General features: G+C 39.9%; 1 protein-coding gene across 1 annotated transcript in view; it reads left to right on the top strand.

The window, feature by feature from the left end:
- PCDH19 (protocadherin 19) overlaps positions 1 to 21,878 on the top strand; it is a 95,671-nt gene that overhangs the window by 44,049 nt on the left and 29,744 nt on the right. Inside the window, exons 4-5 of the mRNA XM_014829977.3 lie at positions 10,191 to 10,249; positions 17,534 to 17,706. Coding sequence (XP_014685463.1) covers positions 10,191 to 10,249; positions 17,534 to 17,706 — 232 coding nt within the window. The remainder of the gene's footprint in view (positions 1 to 10,190; positions 10,250 to 17,533; positions 17,707 to 21,878) is intronic.

The following is a 21,878-nucleotide window of genomic DNA, read 5'->3' as shown; positions in this document are numbered from 1 at the left end:
TACTCCTCTTCCTTATGGTTTCTCTAAGGTTCAGAAATTTTTCTCTCTCTTAAAACCCTTTTTATTTATGGTTACTGGTGCAAAATGACTATTGTGTTTCAGCGGTGGGGGGAAATGATCCCGTTTTATAACAGCCTGTTAAACATTCTGGAATTCTTTCTGATAAAAGGTTCTATATAAATGCAGGGTGCTTTAGTAATTGTTGTTCTGTTGGTGCATTGCATAACTGCGTTACAGATTTCTAATACTCTGACAATTTCAAGCTGCTGATAATATTAGCCACTTTAGAAGGTGTAATTATGGCTTTACCGTGCATGGTTGCCAGCACTCTTATGTCAGATAGTAGCTGTGTGATGAATCTCTGTTTTCAAATCAGATCAAATTCTAACCTGCCCTCACCACCACCCCCCCTGCAGAAAATGAGAAGGAATGTTCGGATTTAGGAGGATAGGTAGGGGTTTTTAGAGAATGAGTAAACATTTCCATTATGTCCTTGAATCCTCTTCTTCTTGCTTCTCATTTATGGTTCACGAAGTGATGCTAGAGTGTAAGCTCTGTCTTGCTTCTAACACTGACTTGCTACAGTGCTTGTTTAAGTTGCTACAGACTGAAGGTTACTGTGGATTTCCTTCAGTGCCTAATAATTTCAACAGAACCAAATGCCCTTGATTTAAACTGCAGTCATAATTAGAGCCTTGCCAATGTAAAGCAACCATGGAGTCCGATTTGGAGAAATGTTTATTGTGCCTCATTAAATTTGAAATTAGTACTTAAAAGATCAGAAATAAATAACGTGTTTATATTTTTGTGACAGTAAATCTAAGTGGATGCTGTGTGTGCACATACTTGACTCTATACATTCTGGTGAACAGAGACACCCTTCTGTTTGCCATGGCAATAATCAAAATAGCTGCACCAAAAGAGAACTGTGGAGGGTTTCATTGACCACCAATGAGAGAATGATCTATTCCATTATATCTCATTAGGAAGCATCAATATTAGAGGCTAACACATCCACTATTTCTAAGATGGTATATTACTCGATTGTTTTTTGTTGGCATGATCACATATTAGGCTTGAGCAACAAGCTGGTACAAGCGAAGTGAATTTACAGTGATATGCCAAAGGCTGTTACTCTTTCACTCTTAAATAAGCTTGTAGAGGCAACTGGGTTTTAAGCAATGTATAATATAAATAATTAGATTGGAGTTGGAACTGGATTTGGGGGTGTTGTTTTGGTCCACAGGCACAGGGCCACCTGCTGCTTTCCCTTCAAATATTTTGAAAGTCTTTTCAGCTGGCAAGCCTCACTCAATAGAAATTGTACTATGCAGGCTGTCAGGGCTCAATGGCTACTAAGTAGCAAAGAATTGAGGCACCAATAAAATAGAATTTAGCAGAAAGGAATGGACCAGCTCAGGTTCTGAGAGTACTGGGTCTTCTCTGAGCCAGAAGGGGTCAAAGATAGGCTGGATTCAGGAGAGCTCAAACTGTGGATCCCTGGGCTCTTCTTTGTGGAAGGTCTTATACTGGTTTCTTATTGTCAGTTGGACTAGCTTCACCAAATCATAGCTTCTGAAATTGGAGCTACGCCATAAGTCATCACTAATCACCTTAGGTCACCTTGTACAGATAGTTGCCAGTGCCTCTAAAGGACAATTGAAATGATCACCAAGGTTCCAGGGAAGAAAGTGGCTTATTCTTGGATCCTTTGGGCTATGTGACTGGGCCATCCAGCTAGGTCTGGAGAACCATCTCCAGTTAATGCATGCCAAATTTTTCCTTTGTCTGACAGCTAGACTGTGCTCTCCTGACCCATTCACTGAAAGTAGCCAAGAAAGTCACTCTGAGAAAAATAGGTATAAAGCAGGCTAATCACTTCCCTCACGTTACCATCTTGAGTTTGGTTTCCATCTCACTAGTATGTAATGCCAAGAACAGTGCTCCTGGGGAGTTTTCTTGTTGTCCTTGTTTTTGTGGCATGTTCTAGATGAGTCAGTATTTAACGTGGCTGTAGCATTTAACCTGTGTGTTTGTTCTTTTGGCTGTTTAAGGAGAGGAAACACAGTTGGCATCTGCTTGTAAAGTACTTTGATATTTGGGGATGAAAGGACTCTGTGCCTGCAAAATAGCTTTAATGTGTTGTAGTTACATATTTGGTGATGGTGATTGGACCTCAGGGTTTGTTCCTTTGACGAATGTGGTTGATAGCTATTTACTTCTTAGGTTGAATTTTGTTTATGTAGGATGAGATAGTGTGACTCACATGATTGGATTCGTCATCTTATTTACTTTTAAGCTACTTTTACCCACGCTGAGGTCTTGTTGATTTTTCATTTGTCTGTAGAATAGGCATTAACTGGTTCCTGAGAGCTTTTTATAAGCAGACACTGTTTTAGAGTATGCTATGCCCCATAAAGGACTTAGAACAGGGTCCCAGAGCCTTCTGCAGAAGCCTGTGCTTATCTGTTTAATGGGATGGTGCATGGCCTGGTCTTTCAGCAGGCTCTGCCTCTGAATTGCATGGATTCCTGCAGAAAGCTGCTATGTTTCTCAAGGAGGCCTTTGTAGTAAAATTTGCAACTAGGTTGCTCTTCTAAAGGCACAACTTTGACCCAATCAAAGATGAGGGCAGAGAAAAGCGCTTTCCCTAGGCTGCCTTTGTCACCTCTAGGTAGTCTGATCATATCAATGGCATCAGTGAAATTTTAGGAGTAATGATGAAAGGCCACCAAGAGGGGGACTCTTTCAACTTGACTTGTTGGATGTTAACCACATGGCCTGTGTTTCCCATTGATAGCCCTGTCCTGAAAGCCACTGGAATCCTAGAGTTCTCTTCCATATTAGAAAAGTAGCTGCCACACTGTCAGTCTGTGACTCAGAGGTCTACAATCTGGTGAAGCCTTATCTTCTCACAGAGATTTTATCTACTCTGGTTTGGAAATACTTTCTTGTGTCACTACTGTCATTCCCAGAGATGTGGCAGGACTGATAGATTTAGATGGGCAGAAAGCACCTAACTGTGTCATCTTATCCCAGGCAGCTATATCCAGACTACTGTGTATTTATAGTGTCATAGTTGGGAGTGAGGACAGAGAACAAATTGTAACTACAGAAGACAGTGTGCAGAATGGATGCTTTCTGAAGAAAAAAAACTGCTTTGGCCTAATAGAATTGGTCATCTGCTTTAATTGTGATAAGTAGCCTCATTATTAACCTCTTTCACTCTTCTCTGGCTATTCGTTGATGCGTTACATGACTACTTGCTAAGTCTCCAGCATTGTGACAGTGAGACCTCAAAAGAGAGCTTCCAGTCCAGTTGGAGGATGAACTGACATACTACACATGAAATAATCATACAACCAGAAAAAAATGCATAATTACATTGCACAGTCTGTACACAAAGTACTGAGAAAATACTGAGCAATGTGGGATGATCAGTGATGTAGATATATTAGAAATGAGGGAAATTAGATATGGGGGAAGTAGAGGACTTGTATTGGATGACTGCTCAGCTAAAGATTTAATTTAGATTTAAGGCTAAATGCAACAAGGAACCACTGTAAGGGTTCTTTGAACCCTTAAAAAGAGAAGTGCTGGGGCTGGCCGGGTTGCAGAGTGGTTAAGTTTGTGCGCTCCACTCCAGTGGCCTGGGGTTCGCCGGTTCGGATCACGGGCATGGACCTAACACAGCTCGTCAATCCGTGGCAGCATCCCACATAAAATAGAGGAACAGATGTTAGCTCAGCAACAATCTTCCTCAAGCAAAAAGAGGAGGATTGGCAACAGATGTTAGCTCAGGACCAGTCTTCCTCACACAAAAAAAGAGAGAAGTTCTGTGATGAAAATAGTGGGTGATGAAGATTATCCACATAGCATTTTGCAGAAGGAGCTGGAGCAAAAGGCAAATGGAGATGAGGAAACGGAGGCACAAGGCGATAAAGGCTGTGGAAATGGAGTGGAAGGGACATATGGATGAGCTATTTCTAAGAACTTTAAGAATTTTATAACCCATTTGATAGGAGAGAGAAGCTCCCTGCATTTATGGTTCAGGTTTGTACATGTAACAAATATAAGGGCCAAATCCTCCTATGTGACTCACATACCCTCATCAAGCCATTAGGGTGCCACTGAGTTCTGTAAAGTAGCAGTGTAATCCTCAAAGTTGCACTCCAGTAGCCTGTGTACAAGTCTATGTATTATCTGCAGGTAAGTGTGTGCTAGTCTGTGTGTGTGTGTGTGTGTATTTCATGTTTTTCTGAATGGCTGACATTTTAACCATCCCTGGTCAGAGGTCCATTAGTTTGTGACCTACCTGCGGGTGCAGCCTATGTCTTTTTTTTTCTTTCTATCCTCAGATTTTGGTGCATATTTATTGAATGGATGAATGAATGAATGAATGAATAAGAGCCATTTGTTTTAGAATTCTAGAAGTTTTAGGGCTTGAAGGGAACATTGACATCATTTGGATTATTCTCTTCGTTTTATAGATGGATAAATTAAGACCTCAGAGGGTTAAAGTGATTGATTCAAGGCTGTCAGTGAGTCAGTGACAAACATGGGGAGGAAATCCAGGTGGCCCATTACACTGCATTGTTCACTGTAGTCCAACTGTGCGTGTGTGAGTGTGTGTGTGTTTGTGTGTGTGTGTATGTCTGTATGAGAGTTAGGGCTGGGTTGCGTGTAGGCATGGTTAGTGGGAGGCTACCTTGTTTTCCAGTTCAGGGTAAATATGAGCTTTCTAGTGATGGCAGCTCTGAGGATGGTGCCTTTCATTCCATCTTCACTAATTCCTGCTTCAGCTGCTGCTGTCTGGATGGATGAGTCTTTGAATATACATTCTGGCTGGAGGCATGCTAGCTTTGTTTTTATATAGAATTTACATTTTCATTTTCATGTGTTAGGGATAGGAAGTAGGAAAATGCCATTTGTCAATTCATTTCCTAAAAACGCCTTTGTGAGGAGATGCCATTTGAACATCTAAAACAACAATCACTTTTAGAAAAGGTTATGGGTCTTTTCATCATTGATCAGTAGGCATAATTATCATTATTAGATGTCAGTAGTTAAAAAGAGGACCAGCCTTTTAAAATCACTTTGCTGTACATCTGATTCGTGATTCCAGTTTTCCTGTTTGTATTGTTAAAATGACTAAGAGTTAAAAATTTTTTAAAAAGTAGCAGATTGCAGTTATAATGCTTTTCAATTTATTGAGACTTTTAAAGTATAAATTTAAAATGGCTGCTCATTTTGAAATGAAAACCTTAAGTTTTGAGGAATCTCTGTTTTAATCTCAGCATCTGTAACATTTTTAGCTTTGTGTAGTGACGTGGGGATTTGTGCCACTGGGCAAAGGTTCTAGTCCTGGATATCTGCGTTTATTGGGCTTCTTTCTTCTTAGAGTTGAAGTCTCTCCTGGTGATAAATGTGGTGCTGAGAGAGTCACAGTCACTCTTCCAGAGACTAGGGCACAATTCAGTGAACTGTAAAAGTAATGCAAAATGACAATTAAAGTAGGGCATTCTGGTACCTTGGGGGCCTGACAAAGTGGAACTATTTGACTTCTGATGTGCCAGACTTATTAACATAGAGACATAAAACATACAGCTCACTCCAAAGTCTCACTAGAAACCTCACATATCCAGAAGTGAGCTGAGAAAAGGAAGTAGTAAGCAAAGAAAGCTCCTGAGCAGGTTAAAAAAAAAAAAAACAACTGACAACAAAATCCAAAATGTTACACAAAAGTCCCTATATTAAAGATCATGTAATTTCTCTCTTAGAACAACAACATCTCAACTCTCTACTCAGAAGGTAACTCTTATTTCTAGACTATTGTAACAACTATAATTACATAGTTTCCAAGAACACAGTGGAGTAGAAGTATCACACTCGGAATGGAAGAGGACCAGGTTTTGATCTACTGATAGCACTGAGAAGTAACAATACTGAGCGTTTGATAGTAAATTGGCGTGGAACTTTATGTTAAAAATTAAAGGCAAAAACTCAAAAAGCAGAGCACTTTGGGGTCAGTGAGTGTACAGGCAATACCTGCATGGGACAGTGATTTAAGTTCCGAAAAGTGCTCCTAAGTAACCAATAAGCAACTGGGTGTCAGCCCCTTCAGAAACAAAGCAGAATAGTTAGGATTTTAAATCAAAGTTTTAGCCTTTAAAGGGAAAGCCCTAAGCTATCTAAAACGCTCGGCTATCCAGAAGAGTTTATTCTGTCTTCAGAAAGTCAAGATTTTATTAAACCTAAGCCAAGTGAGAAGTCTGCTCTCAGTGAATTCCTAGAATAGAGACTTCTAATTAGAGAAAGGATTTGGGTGAAATATATTAAATGATAGGAAAATGACTCTTATTTGCCATTGAGATTGGAAATAAAAGTTTGCTCTAGACCCATTTTTTTTTTCCTGTCAAAATTAGATTTTTCAGAAACAAATGTTGTTCTTGTCTCTTTGCTGTGTTCCTGTGTTAACTTGGCTGTCTCATTAGAGATGGGGACATTTCCTAGTGAAATTAATGTGACATTTAGAGAAAATTTCCCCTCTCAAATGTTTCATGTTATTTGCCATTTAGAATACTTAGAAAGGGGATTGGAATAATGTCAAGCAAATTTTGATTAAATAAGGCTAACCAGGAGCCAATACATTCATGCAAATAAAAGCTCTTTTATTATTTCTCAAAAAATATATTTCTGTTGTGGTTCTTTATCCTATATTGAAATGATCTTGGCAGATAATCTGACAGAAGAGGTGACATTTTCTAAACAGCTGGGTTTGCCTTAGAAAACACAGCACATCAGGTCAAAGCCTGTGGCCAGTCCTCTGTCAGGACAGTTCTCCACTCTGGATGTACATTAGAATTACCTGAGAAGCTTTTTAAAAAAATACCATTGCCTGGGTCCTACGCCAGGCCAATTACCTCAGAATCTCTTGGAGTGGGGCCTTGGCAACAGTATTAAAAAAAACAACAACAAAGTCCCCTAGTTGATTCTAATGTGCAGTGAAGGGCTGAGAACCACTGGCTTAAGACATGCAAACTATTCATTAAGAAAAGATTATTTCCTTCTTCAGGGTGGTCTGAGTCTCATTCTTTGCTCCACCTGAAGTGTGAAAAAAATTTACTTTTTCAATGCACAGGAGTTGAATTAGAGCACACACCTTGGCTCAGTATGATCAAGAACACTTGATGTTTAAGTATATGTAGACCCATCATAGGCCATCTATGGCCAATTACCGCAGTTGTTTGGAATGTAGGACTACTGAAGCCAGAATAGTGTATCTTATCCAATTAGAATAATTCTGGTGCATAGGTTGTTCCCATAACTCCAACCAAGCTGCCTTACAGAGAGAACTGAGACTGATCACAAAGGCAAAAGACAATGGATGACTCAGCATAGTCCCATCTACTATGGGAAAATCAGTTCTAGGAACCTGCCTCATGACTAGTATTTCTAATTGCATGAGGATGCAGCATGGGATAGCTACCCATTTATGGTTTGTACTGGTTTTGGGAAGGGAATATTTACATTTGAAGGCCAGGATCCAAAAGAATGGGTGGTTTACTCTTTTAGAGTAAAAAAAGGAGAAAGAAAGATAGGAAGGTGATAAGCTTCAATGGTACTCTCCTACCTACAGTGGCTGATCATGCCTGGCATATCTGCCCAGATTAACCAATCTATAGACCAGAGAAAGGGAAAGAGAATTGTGAAGGTCTCCACAAGCAAGCCTTCTAGACCTGTTTGTTTTAACTCAGTGCCTGCGAGTGGGAATCCTCATGGTGAGACAGATTATTCCATTAGGCCTAAGAAGTAGTGTAGTCACCAGGGATAAAATTTGTATGGTTTTGCTTATGTGCCAAAACATATAGTTTTTGGCACCATGCGTTGAGGTCAGGCCTTCATAGAGCTCCATATTTGATGCACAGTGCACACAGGCTGGACGCTCTCATATGCAAAGCTATGCAAAATATTCTGCTTGAAAACTGGCTTCTTTAATCTGACAATATCTTGGGATATTGCTCATACTTTCCTTGCAAAGCCAGTATCTTCTTGATTTCCTCTTTTGCATCTGTGTATCTTATCTATTAACTTTATTTAAAAAATGACTTAATAAGTTAGGAGGCTGAGAAGGAACATGTGCACACTACTCTTTTAGTGCCTGAATGAGGTCAAATTCCCGATCCTACTCGGGGTTTCAGGTTCTGTAGAAAGCGGGGGATAAGGATTCCCACCGTTACCACCACGAGTCATGATAAATGCAGTTGAAATTCCTCTTTGGATCCGTGCTCTATTATTGCTATTTTATAGAGGAGGAAAGTGAGGAACACGGAAATTGTCATTTGCCCAAGGTTGCACAGTGAGACTAATAATTGAACTCCTGAGTACTTAATCAATTCCTTGTTTTAATTGGATAGCATGCTTTTTTGGGATGGGGCACTTGTTAAATTCTATAGTGTACTGAATATCACAGAAGAGCACATTTACCCAACACCATTTTTGACTATTATGTTAGTGTAATAAATTAATTCAAGAAATGCTTGTTGGTTGGCTGATTGGTGGATAACCTTTTCCAGCAATACTTCCAGAATTGTATTCCCAATGCAGCTTCAAGTTTGTCTCCTCCTCCCGTAATTATGTTTGCAAGAATTTCACCATCCATTTTCTTATGAACAAATTAGAAATGAACTGACCTTTTTGATTTTTACTCTCCCAATGCATTCCTTCCAACAGCACTAAAAATTACTTGTGGTTTGCACTAAAGGGGATTTTATCCTCTACATAAAAGCAGTGTGAATGGATATAACACAGCTCATCTTCAAGGGAGGGGCATGTGAAGGCCATGATGGGCATGCCTGAGTAAGTACAGGACAAAGGTGGGATTTAGTTTCCTTCTCAATACTCTTTCCTCCTTTCTCCCACCTACTCACCACCCCCATGCCTACCTACTCTAGATACTTAGCATCCCTGCCCTGACTGTTGGCTGTTGGGTGCTCAAGTGGTAGTTGGATCTGCTGTCACCTGTCCTGTTTTCTCCTCTACCAAACTCTTGTGCTCCTTGAAACCAAAAGCTACATCTAAGAGCGCTGCACAGTTAATGTCTGACAGGTAGTCACCTGAAAGGAATCTGCTATTGTGTCAGCTAGCCAGCTATTGTGTTCCCTTTTCCAGGCATTTTCAGTTGAAGTGACTTCAGAAAGCCCTCAGGAATGGTGCGAATGGTGGCGATTTCTGGCAGAATGGCAGGAGGGTGGAGGAGATGTGCTTGGGCATTTTTCAGGTTGTACAATGGCTCCGCGAGAGTAGCACTTTAGTGTTGGGGGTAAGATCCACTTTACTAGGACTTTCACTTACTTCCGTATCAACTTTGCCCTACGTTCCCACCTTCTAAGGTTCCCCCCTTCAATCCCCCAACCTCTGGGTGCTCATAAGCCGTCTCTCATCTCTTTCATCTGGCAGGTATTCTGCATTTGCTTTTGTAAAGCCATTGCTCAGGCAGTCTACTGTAACTAGATTAGACAGTGGTGTTTTAATGATAGGAGCTGAGACAGGGGTTTGCTTGCAAACTTCACGTTTCACATGAAAGGCTTTGGCACCCCCTGTGGACTGCCCTTCCCCCCGTTTTAGGTATAAGACTTGTTTTCCTTTATATCTGTGATAACACAAAGGCCTTCCTGAATAACCAGTGCCCAGCAAAATGTCTTCAAACAAAGGGAAGTGCAGAGCTTAAATCCACAGTGAGGGATTACCTTGCCTGTATTTCCATATCTGTGGAATAAATATTTTAAATTGTTAATTATCTACTACTAATAAAAATACCTTTGAACTTCCAGTCAATTTGATGGACACAGAATTGTGTCCACTGGGAAACGGGAAGCAATTAGTTTCTGTAAAGATTGTGGGTCATGTTGTATCTTCCCGTAAATGGTTGTATGGTCACTAGCCGGCCATATTCTAGGGGATATTTGTGTCAAGTTCATCCTAGTCTGCGGGTGAGAGCTGCCTCCACAGAGCCCCAGTGCCCCAAAGAGGTGGCAGACATTCCTCAGGGTGTTGCCTCTCTATGGCCCCAGTTTCTGATTCATTCATTGCTTCTTGCCCGGTAGAAAAATTCCTCTGAAGTAGGACAGTTTGGCTCTTTTCATGAATCATCTCTGTAACCTTTTTAATCTTTTTTTTTCCTATTGCAGACTGAAAACTATTCTTTTGACTCCAACTATGTGAACAGCCGAGCCCATTTAATCAAAAGGTATGTTGGTTTGCTTGCCTGTTTCTACAACTAAGCTTGTTTTAATATAACGAGCAAAATAGGTTTTTGTTTTTTTTTGGTGAGGAAGATTGGCCCTGAGCTAACATCTGTTGCCAATCTTCCTCTTTTTGCTTGAGGAAGATTGTTGCTGAGCTAACATCTGTGCCAATCTTCCTCTATTTTATGTGGCATGCTGCCTCAGTGTGGCTTGACGAGCAGTGCTAGGTCCACGACTGGGATGCGAACCTGCGAACCCCCAGCCGCTGAAGTGGAGCGTGTGGACTTAACCACTATGCCACCGAACCAGCACCCAGATTAAATTGTTTTTAATGATGCCCTTTTTGGATTTTAAAATAAATACCTATCTGCTTGTTGTAGAAAATTCAGAAAACTCAGAAAAGCATTAAAAAACTAAATAAAAATCACTGGTAATTCTACCACCCAAAGACAATCACTGTTGGCCTTTTATCATGTTTCTTTACATAAATGTATGCATAAACACAATGAAAAAAATAAAATTGGGATCATATTAAAATATAGTTTTATGTTATGATTTAGAAATCTAATATTAGAAAACAGATACTTTCAAAATCATGTTGATATCAAAGTTCTGGTTGCCCTTCACTTCAAATAGAGAGGCCTTAAAAACTTTCTCATGTGAAACTTTTAGTAAATTTCAAGATTGCCATTATTTTGACAAGTTCAAAATCATTTTAAGGGCAGATAAACTCATTTCTTTTCTTTAAAAACTTTGCAGATGAGAGGGGGAAAAAAAGATATTTGCCTGATTCAGTATTTCTTAAAATATTTAGAAGTGTTTCAGATGAAGCATTCAAAATTGAGATTTGTATGATTGGTTAGTCATAACTCTTGTCCATGGAACCACGATGTATGTGAATACAGAGCTGAATCCTGACAAGGGAGATTCCACCTGGTGCAGTGGGCACCAAGATCCCCAGTGGGAGCAAGACAAGGGGTTCAGGGAGCCCTCTAAGTAGGGAGAACTAAACAAAGCAGAGAACTTCTCTGAAAGTACTGAAAAACTCGTACTGACCATTCAGATGATGCCCTTATTACTGCTTCATGCAAATAGCCTCTCAAAGGGTCCAGCGGTTATTCTGCAGCTAAAATTGAGGTCTAAGTGTGTTTGTTAAAATAAGAGAAATGATACAGAGAGGCAAGTAGGGTATGTTAGAGCTACCATAGAGAAGACCTGAAAATTCCATTATTGTGCTGGCTCTAATCTCATAAATTTACATCAGCAGAAGAGTAGGATTCAAGGAATAAACTAGCTTGTTGTACAAGCAACTTTAATTCATACCTAACTTAATTCACCATGCTGCAGTAACCCCTGAAAACGTACTAGGTTTATTCGTATTGGTCTGGAATTGCTTGAAGCCGTAAGTGATCGTTAATTTTCTGAAAATGGATAGCCTAGTATTACTGGTCATATAGTTTGAATTTTTTGAGGGGTTTGGAGGAATCCATTTTGAATATTTGCATGGCTCACGGAATAGAAACAAAAGGTGAGGGATTCAAAATTATCCAACTGATTTGTTTCAGGAGGAAAAAACCCCTCTTTTTGTGCACTGGTTAGAGTAACTTTGCAGCAGGAGTCTGCTTTGTTTTCTGCTTCGGGACTGTTATTTCAAAGCCTTTTTTTTTTTTTTTTTTACTTATGGTAAAAACAGTGACTCGCCTTAACCTCACAGTTCCCTTGGGCTAGCTCTGGGTGCCTGGGAATTCTACGGTCAGGTTAAACTGATATGGTGAGCCTGATTTTCATAGCAGAAAGCTAAGACTCCTGGGGACCCTCACCGTCTTACATCAGGCCTGAATATCCAATGCACAAGGCAGACCGATGAGATGAAAACTAATGTTTAAACATTCAGCTTTTGGGATACTTGTATTTCCACAGCAGCTCTGGGACTCACTAGAAACCTCTAATTTTGATTAATTACATCCTATGTTTTTGTTTACACACACTTACAAAAAGCACAACCTGAACTTACTGGGCTTTCAGTGAGAGGTCCGCCGATGTTGCCTGAAATCAAAGATAGTGGCTTCTTACCAGGGACCACCTTGATGAAGAGGAAACATCTGAAAGCTCAGGGACACACGCATTTTTGCCAGGTTCTGTTTTTGGAACCTCGAGGGCTTTGGAAAGCCACAAAGTCTTTGGAATTTATGGAATCAATTGAGTTTAGACAAAGCACAATACCTGGAAAGATACAGGGAATCATGTGTGCTATGCTTTTCTGGGGACTAACCATTTTAAATGTAAAAATGTGTGGAAAATGTTAAAACATAGTAGACTAACACCAGGTGATAAAACCATGCAGACCATGTTCACATAGCTCACAGCCATGTTTGAAAGAGGTTTCGCCATATCTGGTTTCTTGGGGATCCATTTACCCGCATGGAAAAAGCTCCCAGGTAGAAAATTCTGAATCTGATGATCAGTTTTAATTTTACTGTCAAGTCCCTGTTGCTTTGAATGCCAATCCAATTTCAGGCCAACTATAAGAACTTCGTTTCCTATGCATTTTCTCTTCCTCTGTTCACTTTATACTCATCTGAGGTTGCTTCTTGGATTCCCCTTTTTGGCATTCTTCAGCAGTTGTTAACTGTCTTGGCCAGACTGTTTACATGCAGGCTTCTTTTTCTCTCTCATATTTATCTACCTCGGGTCAACCAATGGAGAGACAGAGGGCAAGGGGGTCCTCCTAGCACAAATCACAGTTGGGAATGGTGACGAGTGGGTCCTTCTGCACTGAGGAATCCAGCATTGTATTTCTATATATTTTTTTTCTAGAACGCCACCTGCAACCTGCGGGTATACCCAAGGTTTATGTCAGAGTCTCAGGTTAACAAGCCAAGACAGTTCAGAATTTTTTTCTGGATGGACTTCCTTCCTGCTATGTTTGTTTCCTTGCTATCTTCTCAGAGCAAGGAAAGCCAGCAGTGGTACTTTGCCCCTGCTGCAGCACTCTTTCCTCATGCCTGGTTTCTGTGCTGCTGTCTGATATCCATCCCTGCGGTGCTTTTGGAGCAATATCAAGCAGGTCATGAGGCTGTAGCTCAAAGAAAAGAAAACAGGAAATGAACAAGGGACTGAAGCAGTGTGGAAATGAAAAATGAACATCGGCTCCTAAACCATGCGTAGTACTTTCCTTTTCCACCCAAAGTATCCTGTGGTTTTGCAGTACCTGGTATGGTACCTTGTCTGTAACAAGTGCTGTACATGTTTATTGAATGAATGGATGAAAGAAGTTGAAGAAAACCTCAGCATTTTTCTATTGAAAACTAGCACTAAACTCCCCTTTAAGCCAGCAATGTCTGACCTTTCATGTGCATTAGAATCACCTGGGAGGCTTGTTAAACATAGAGGCTCCAGCTCCATCCCTGGGGAATCTCCAGTTTTCACAGGTTCCCAAGGTGATTGTGATACAGGTGGTCCAGGAACCACTCTGGGATCTCCCTTGTATTCCTGAAATATAATTACAATACTATGTTGACTTTCATTCCTTTCTCATTCTTACTCTCAGATGGCATTCCCTGGGTATGTGTGTCACCTACGAGGAAGACATGACCTGTTTCCTTTCAGATTATTCTTTTTTAGGGGAAAGATTTCTAATATTTTAAAGGATAAATATGAGTCAAAATTTGAATAATGTTCATTCATCAAGCATTTTATGAATAACTATTATGTGCAGAGTCTTGTTCTAGGTGTTTTCAAAAAAATTCGTCCCTCTGTTGGCCAGCAGAGCAGTAATAGAAACATTTGCATTTACAGTACCGTTGCAAACAGGTACCCCTAATTTATTGTCCCACAAAAGTTGGTTTACAAGTCTTTCATCTCCCAAGAGGTACACAGGTAATAAAGCAAGTGAAATCAGCATTTTTTATGCCTGGCATAAATCGCTATTTGTTTTGGGTGAGTAGCCATTTACCAGGCTGTTTTACAATTTGTAGCATCTTGCTCACTGGTTCTGAAACTGCTTTACACAAATCCGTTCATTAAGACACTAAATGTCCTTACAAGATCGGAGCAAGTGGTGTTTAGTTTGTCAGTTGGGCAAACTGATCTTTAAAAGAATTAACTATTCCAAGATTTGTGGGAGGGGAGTTATACTCCTTGCTTTTCTTCAAAGAACACATGACTTCTCATGTACCAGTCTTCTAGATTCTAGTAGCCAACCCTTTACTATTTTGTTATTTCTCTCCTTTCTACCTAAAAAATAAAAGCTCTGATGTAGTTTATAATATTCAGATGCATATAAAAAAGATGATCAAATTTTAAAAAGGCAGATCCAAAACCAATCAGGAGAAGCTAAATAGAGACCCTGGCATCCAACTCACTGCAATTGAACATTATATTTACCTTGAAGCTTTCGAGAGGCCAAGACAAAATGGTAAGTATACCATGGCATATAGTTCTCATTTGTCGATAAAGGAAGCATACACATTTGACAGGAGAAATTTTTTTTTCATTTTCCTGAACTTTAGAAGAAATTAACACAGTGGAAAAACTCTGACTGTAGTTTACATAAGATATAGAAACATTCTTTAAATATACATCCCCTATATCAATCCTATAAAAGGAGCCAGGAAATAACATTTTGTTATAACTCAATGAAGACATTACCATATGAAGTAATTATCATATTAAACAATAACCATTTATTGAACGTTTTGTGTACCTGGTACTTCATATATAGTATCTCATTGAGTCCTCAAAATGGCCTCGTGAAGTATGTTTTAGCAAATGCACTTTATAGACAAGGAGATTGAGGTTCAAAGACATTAGATGTCAGGTCCAGGGTCCCATAGATGAAGTGGCAGATTACGGATTATCACTTGTTCTAATGACTCCAAGTTCAGTGCTCTTTCCACTACAGTCTGGAAATGTAATATGTGACAGGAATAGAATTTAAAGAGCCTAGAGCAGTGGTTCTCAACTGGGGGTGATTTGACAATGTCTGGAGACATTTTTGATAGTATCTTCTGGGAGGGGCACTACTGGCATCTAGTGGGTAGAGGTCAGGGATGCTGCTAAACATCCTACAATGCACAGGTCAGCTTCTGACAACAAAGAATTATCTAGCCAAAGATGCCAATGATGCCAAGGTTGAGAAACCTTGCTCTAAGGGATGGTTAATTGCATTGTCCTTAACTATATCCTTCACGGTCATATATCTCAAGCAGGTTTGGGCAACTGCTAAAATGCAGTCAATTCAGGATTGACTTCTCTGGCTTAAAGTAATAATTTTGTGTTGTGGATTAAAGAAATTTTCATATGCTTCAGATATCAGAGATGCAGGTCTGAAAATTAATGCTTGTTATTAAAATGTAGGAGCCAGTAATATCATCCAGGCAGGTCATTTCCTTTCTGCTGAGGTACCAGAGTGCATGTGGGCAGGACCAAATTGTTTTCTAAGAAACAAACTTTGAATCTGTTCAAGCTGTGGAATTAGTATTTACAGGAAGCCCCAAAATCTGTGCCATAAAGCTAGAAATAGTGACACACTTTAAAGCATGTGTTTCCAATTGATCTTGACCATAAAAGAATTATAAGCTCATTGGTTTTTGAAAAGAACTGCATCCTGGTGGGTCCACAGGACTGAGTAGCTGCATGATAAAATTTGGAGGAGCTGAGTAAGTTAGCCTATTGAGTGATTTTAGTTTTAATACAGTTGATGCTCAGTTATCTTTTCTGAAAATCATTTGCAAACAGGTCAATGCGTCATTCTCCCCTGCTCTTCATTTCCTTATAATTATGGCTTTCTAGTTACTGCCCTTTTGATCTTTTCCTTTTCATATTCAAGGCAGCAAGCATTCTACATCTAGGTTGGTCATATGTTGAAAATCTGCTGTGATTCCTTTCACCCGAGTGTGGAGAATGACAATGCATCCATTGTGGCCATGGCATAGCTCCTCATCATATGTGCTGAGTGTTCTTATCAAAGCCTCTGAGAGCCAGGCCTGTGGATATTCAAGGTTGAGCAGATCAAGCGAGTTTGCAGTGTCATCTCCACAGGGCTCCCTTTTCAGAGGTATAGTAGGTCTGTTGGGACTTGTCCTAATTCACAAACGTGCCACTCTTTCTTGTTGAGACAACAACACATTTTCTTGAGTATGCCTTTGCTGTTTCCTCGCTGACTAGGGAATGGATTCACCATTCACTAGGTATTCATATGCATAATTTATGGTCCATGGTGTAGCACAGCTGTGGATTCTGTCAGGATATACCAAATATTAGAAATAGCAGGTGGGGCCTCTGTGGATGTACCTCATGTATTATTCTCTATTTTATGAGAAATGGTGTGGGGTTCTTGGATAGTATGCTTAATGTATTGTATGGTGGATTGATTTAACAAGTGCAAGAAAAATTTACCCACAAACTCTTGAGCTGAAAGTTTCTATGTTCTTAGCATAACTACACCCACAGTTTTATTAGTGCTCACTCTCTTGTTCTCATTTTTAGCTTACCTTCCATGCACCAAGGCTCTCGTCTTCACAGCTGTTGCCTCTCCTCTTTCTCATTGAATCTATCCCTCTGCCTTTCTCAGTTAAAATAAACCTGAGTTCTCTGATCCTGATAAACCTTTCTATTTTGATTGCATTACCTCAATTTCTGCCACTTTCATTTTTACAGTTGATCAGTAGACACCTTTGGAGAGGGAGTATGCATAGTGGTTAATGGTCCAGGCACTGGAGCCAGGCTACCTGGGTTTGGTCTTAGATCTGCTACATTTTTACCAGCTGTGTGACCTTGGGCAAGTTATTTAACTTCCATGTGCCTCTGTTTTTTTCATTTGTAAATGGGAATGTTAATCTCACCTTTCTCTTATAGAGTTGTGATGATTAAAAAAGTTAATTCGTGTCAAGCACTTAGAACAGTGCCTCATGCATAGTAATCCTTCAGTAGACATTAGCTATTATTATTTTACTTTGGTTACACAAGGAGAGAAAAAAACCCTTTTAAAATGATGATATTCTTTTCAGGTGATTATTTCAGATTTGTAACTTCTTCTGCCTTGCCAGTAATAACGCAGTGAAGAAAAGTGAATGAAAGTGTTAGCTGCATCCGCATCCACTAGTGGGAACCTCTCTGCAATGTTACATTCCATTACCTTTACACAGAAATTTCTCTTCTTCCTACCCTGTTGGGCAATCCAGTCACTGTTGGCCTCACCACAGTGTTGACATCATCCTGGCTCTGAAGGATTTTAAAAATCAGATCTATCACAGTTTTAAATTATCATTCTTTCTTCAACCCAGCAGCTCCACCTTCAAGGACTTAGAGGGCAACAGCCTGAAGGATAGTGGGCATGAGGAGAGCGACCAGACTGACAGTGAGCATGATGTCCAGCGGAGCCTGTATTGTGATACTGCTGTCAATGATGTGCTGAACACCAGTGTGACCTCCATGGGATCTCAGATGCCTGACCATGGTAAGGGCTGGTTGGATGTAAGTTGCAACCATAGATTCCAAAGAGCCTAGAGTGTTTGTTGGCACATTGTGCTACTGTACTATGAGTGTGTTATCAGGGTGTGCACTCTGCTCATGCCTCAGCAGCATCTGTAGGGTATTGAGGTGTTCTGATACCTGACAAGATTCTTCCTCACTCTCCCTGAGTGGATCTCCTAGGATTGTATAATGCTCAGGCATTTTAAAAGCTGACTACATATATGTATTGCAATACATTCTCTTCAATAATAGCTGCACTGAGCACATAGGAAATGAACAGATGCCTTCTCACCAGGACTAAATGCCTCTTTTTGCTTTAGTACATGAATTCAACTGATCAATCAAGTTGCATAGAACACAGCACTAATGAGACCAAAGGGATGGATTTTATTTCCATATCAGGCTGGTTAACCTTACCCAGGGAGAGACTCTCTTCTCTGAGGGCAGATTGCATACTCTTTACTGAGGAGAGAAAGTACCAAATTTCCCATTTTGTCTGTGGGGCTGCTATGCCAAATCCCCCCAGCTACCACACAAATGCATGCCATTGGTCATAGGAGAGACCAGCATTAGAAAACATGGCTGACTCAATGTAACATTCTGTGCGTGTGAAAAGACCTCAAAGTACATGTCAGGAGCAGCATCCTCATGTCGGAAGAGGAGTCTATTTTTGTGAACTCAGCCACACATGCTTTAGCAAGAGGAGCTATTTAAAACTGTGCTAGGCATAAACCAGGGTATAAAAGCACTAGCAGAGTTCAGCTACAGCAGAATGTTCAGATGGACTTGGGCACAAATATCGTTTTCAATGTTTTACTGATGCAAGCATGCTAGGCAAACAGCCTGTCTTTTTCAATTAAGAACTATGAATTCAGCTTGGTGTTTAGGCTCAGTGAACCTTCAGAATGCTTGGCTATGTCTTGAGAGAAGCTAGACGCAAGCTCAGCTGGAAGCCCTACTGCTAAAAGACTTAAAGATGAGAAAACAAAATATGGTGATTATGTGCTGGTCTTCAGCTGTTTCATTTCACTGTAAACATCATTAAATGCTTTCGTTTGGGTCTTGTAAATGAATCTGAAGGAATAAAATGTATAATCCACAAAAGAAAATGTTTTCCATGGGAAAAAAAGGTTAGTCACTGTAGAGTCTATTAAATTGTCTAATCCATCCCCTCCCTAGCAGACCCAAGTGTCGAAGTCTATAATATATAGAGGTCACTCCTGATTGTGCACTGCTGCCTTCCCTAATTGGTGAGTGGTGACATCCACAGAGATAATAGACTTTCTGGGCAACCTTACTAAGACTAAAGGTGAAGAAATTAAGCATTTCTATAACTGAAACAGAGACTGTTTAATTCTCAGAGGATTAGCAGTGTGTCACAGGATACAGACTGATATGTATCATTTACTAGTCTTGTGTCTCAAAGAAATGCTTTTTCATTTATATCAGAAAGGGTTTTAGTTAGATGCTCTTTAAATGAAATGACTCCAAGAAAGGAAATAGTCATAATTGATTCTCACTTTATGCCTGGCTAGAAAACTATTATAATTTTTTTGTCACGTTTCTCTAGGAAAACAGTATCAGTGGATCGCAGCTAGTCTTTTTGAGGGAGTGCTTCTTACAAATGGGATATATTGTGTATATATGCTGTATAGATTGTATAATAATGAGTGTATTCTAAAGCAAATGTGTGGCGTTATCCCAAGACTCTCCTATATATAAGATGATGATCACACACACATAGACACAAACTTTTTGCTATTCTATTTTCACATCTTATTTCTCAATGTGCTATTTGCATGTATGTGTCTTCATTTTTTCCATTATTCCAGCAGTAGCTAAACCTTGAACAACCCTTGGGTTTGGTCTTTTCAATTTGGTTGAGTCATTAAAGTTTAGGTACAAAGGGAACTCAGATCTTGCTTACATCTCAGGCTCTACCTTATGCTATCCCAGTACCTCTGAGCTTTCCATAATGATGCTTAATTGTTGTATCCTAAATCAACTCTAGGCTAGCCACACAACTCTTGTGTCACCAGTTCACTTGGGTTGATTATTGCCACCTCAAAAAACAGCAACCATTTTAACAATTAACATTTTATAGCATTTTACTGTCTTAAACCTGGATTCACATAGTGAATGTTTCTCATTTTATCCTAAGGTACAGTGGTTGAAAGGCAATCAGCGACTGAATTTACCATGCATACCTGATCTTGTAACCATTCTAACGAGAATGGTTCTAGTTAGATTCATTCCAGGGCAATTATGGTATTGTTGCTTCTGAGGACTACCAATTTAGAAAGGTAAGGAGGGAAAATGGAATCTCCTGTGGACTCATGCCTGCACTGACAGTCTCAAAGATTTCTTGAGGAAAAAGATTGATATTGTGATAGGTATCTCAACCCCAAGTGCTCTGAAATCCTGGGGGTTTCAGATATGAACTATTCTTGAGGCTTGAGTGGATGTCTCTGGAGAAGAGCAAGAGTTATAACAACCTTGTCAGACTAACTTTGATCCTGATAATATTTCTTCTGGTCCTACCAGAACCACTTCAAAGTTGGGCCAAGTATACCAAATAGAGTGTGTCTTATACCTCTGTTTTGAGGAGTTTGGCTTACCTTTGATTTCATGTCTGTAGCTTTCTCTGAGATGTTTCTAATCAGGATATTAGCACAGCGTCTTTCTTTGCACATATGTGGACACATGATTGATGGGGAATCTCAAGATTTCCAAAGTAAAGATAATTTTATGCATCTCTTAATTTTTCCTTTGAGCACGAATGGGTTGTTCAATGAGCTAATATCGGATTGTCAGTGAGAAAAAGGTACGAACTATATTTGCTCCTTGCTTTCTGAGACACCTGGGTCCTGTGCTTCTTCCCACTGCCAAAAGTTTCTTTGGGCTTTGTTCTTATAACTTTACTACAGCAGAAGAATGCTCAGTGTGAATGTCAAGGGTGCTTCATTACTCTCAGAGGAAAGAAGATCCCTTAATTTTCAGTAACGCTTAATTTTCACTAACCCTTCTCTGAGAACATTCCTTGAGGTGGGAACCCAGAATCACTATATTCAACCAAGGAAGGAGAATGTCTAGAAGACTTTCACACTCAAAGGGCAGAAGTCAGGGCTTTAGCCACTTGACTTCGGATTGTGTTTTGATTACCCCAACCAAAGACATCCGTGAGCTGGGTCAGGGTGGAGATAAGCGAAAATGAGAGGAATCTCTGCTTTCTGGATTATTATCAATCCTAGTATCACTCTCTACATGCCTAAGACCAGGTCAGTGGGTTGATGAACTGGCTGAGCTGAATTTCCTGATTGCCAGGTGACTGAATTACAAATTCATTTATCATCGGCAGTGCTGTTGAATTAGTATGTCTCAGCTTGTCCCAAGCACTGCAGTTCTTGTTGTTATGGCTTCTCAGAAAAGAAAGTGATGGACAATTCTTTATCCCATACTTTCTACTGGCATATAGCACTTTGTGGAATTCTATCTCTCTGTAGCTCTCAGATGCCTTGAGAATAAGTAAGTGTTGTCACTCAGCAGATTTTACCCCTGATTTGTTAAATCACCTTAGGTGATTTGGTGCTAAGCTTGGGAGTCACACTCAAATCTTTTAACCAATGCCTTCTCTCCCTGAATTTGAGTTATTTGGTAAAATTACCACCTTCTGGCAGGGACAAGACTTTTGCTTTATGCAGTTTCTGCAGACAGTCTCTAAGAAGAGTAACAGACAAATAGGGTGGTCAGAGGTGCCAGAGGCTAATGGGTTTGTTGCACAATTGGGGGTATCACTGGGTTTGAATCTCTTCCTATCAGGGTTATTTCTGGGTTGAGTAGTGCTGGAGTTAATAGGCTTCTGTCTCCTCCTTGCTTCTTTGCATGACTATTTGCTATGACTTGGATATCCCATTTTTCTTACTTAAGTATGTAGTCCTGATATCAAATTGGGGTTTATAGGGATCATGTCCTGTACATACTAGTTCCAAGCCCAACTAATTTGTTTCAAATCACACTCAGTCCCTCCTACCTATGATTTTAATTATTGATTATAAATTCACCAACTGAAAAGATGACTTTAATTGCTCTAATATGCACCTAATTTGAAGTTCACTACAACACTGAATTGGTTTCCCTCCCATGCTAATTGATACC

This window comes from Equus asinus, chromosome X (genome assembly GCF_041296235.1).
Source record: "Equus asinus isolate D_3611 breed Donkey chromosome X, EquAss-T2T_v2, whole genome shotgun sequence".
NCBI classification, from domain to species: Eukaryota; Metazoa; Chordata; class Mammalia; order Perissodactyla; family Equidae; genus Equus; species Equus asinus.
Note: the sequence above shows the minus strand (reverse complement) of the source record. Positions and strands in the feature narration are given on the sequence as shown.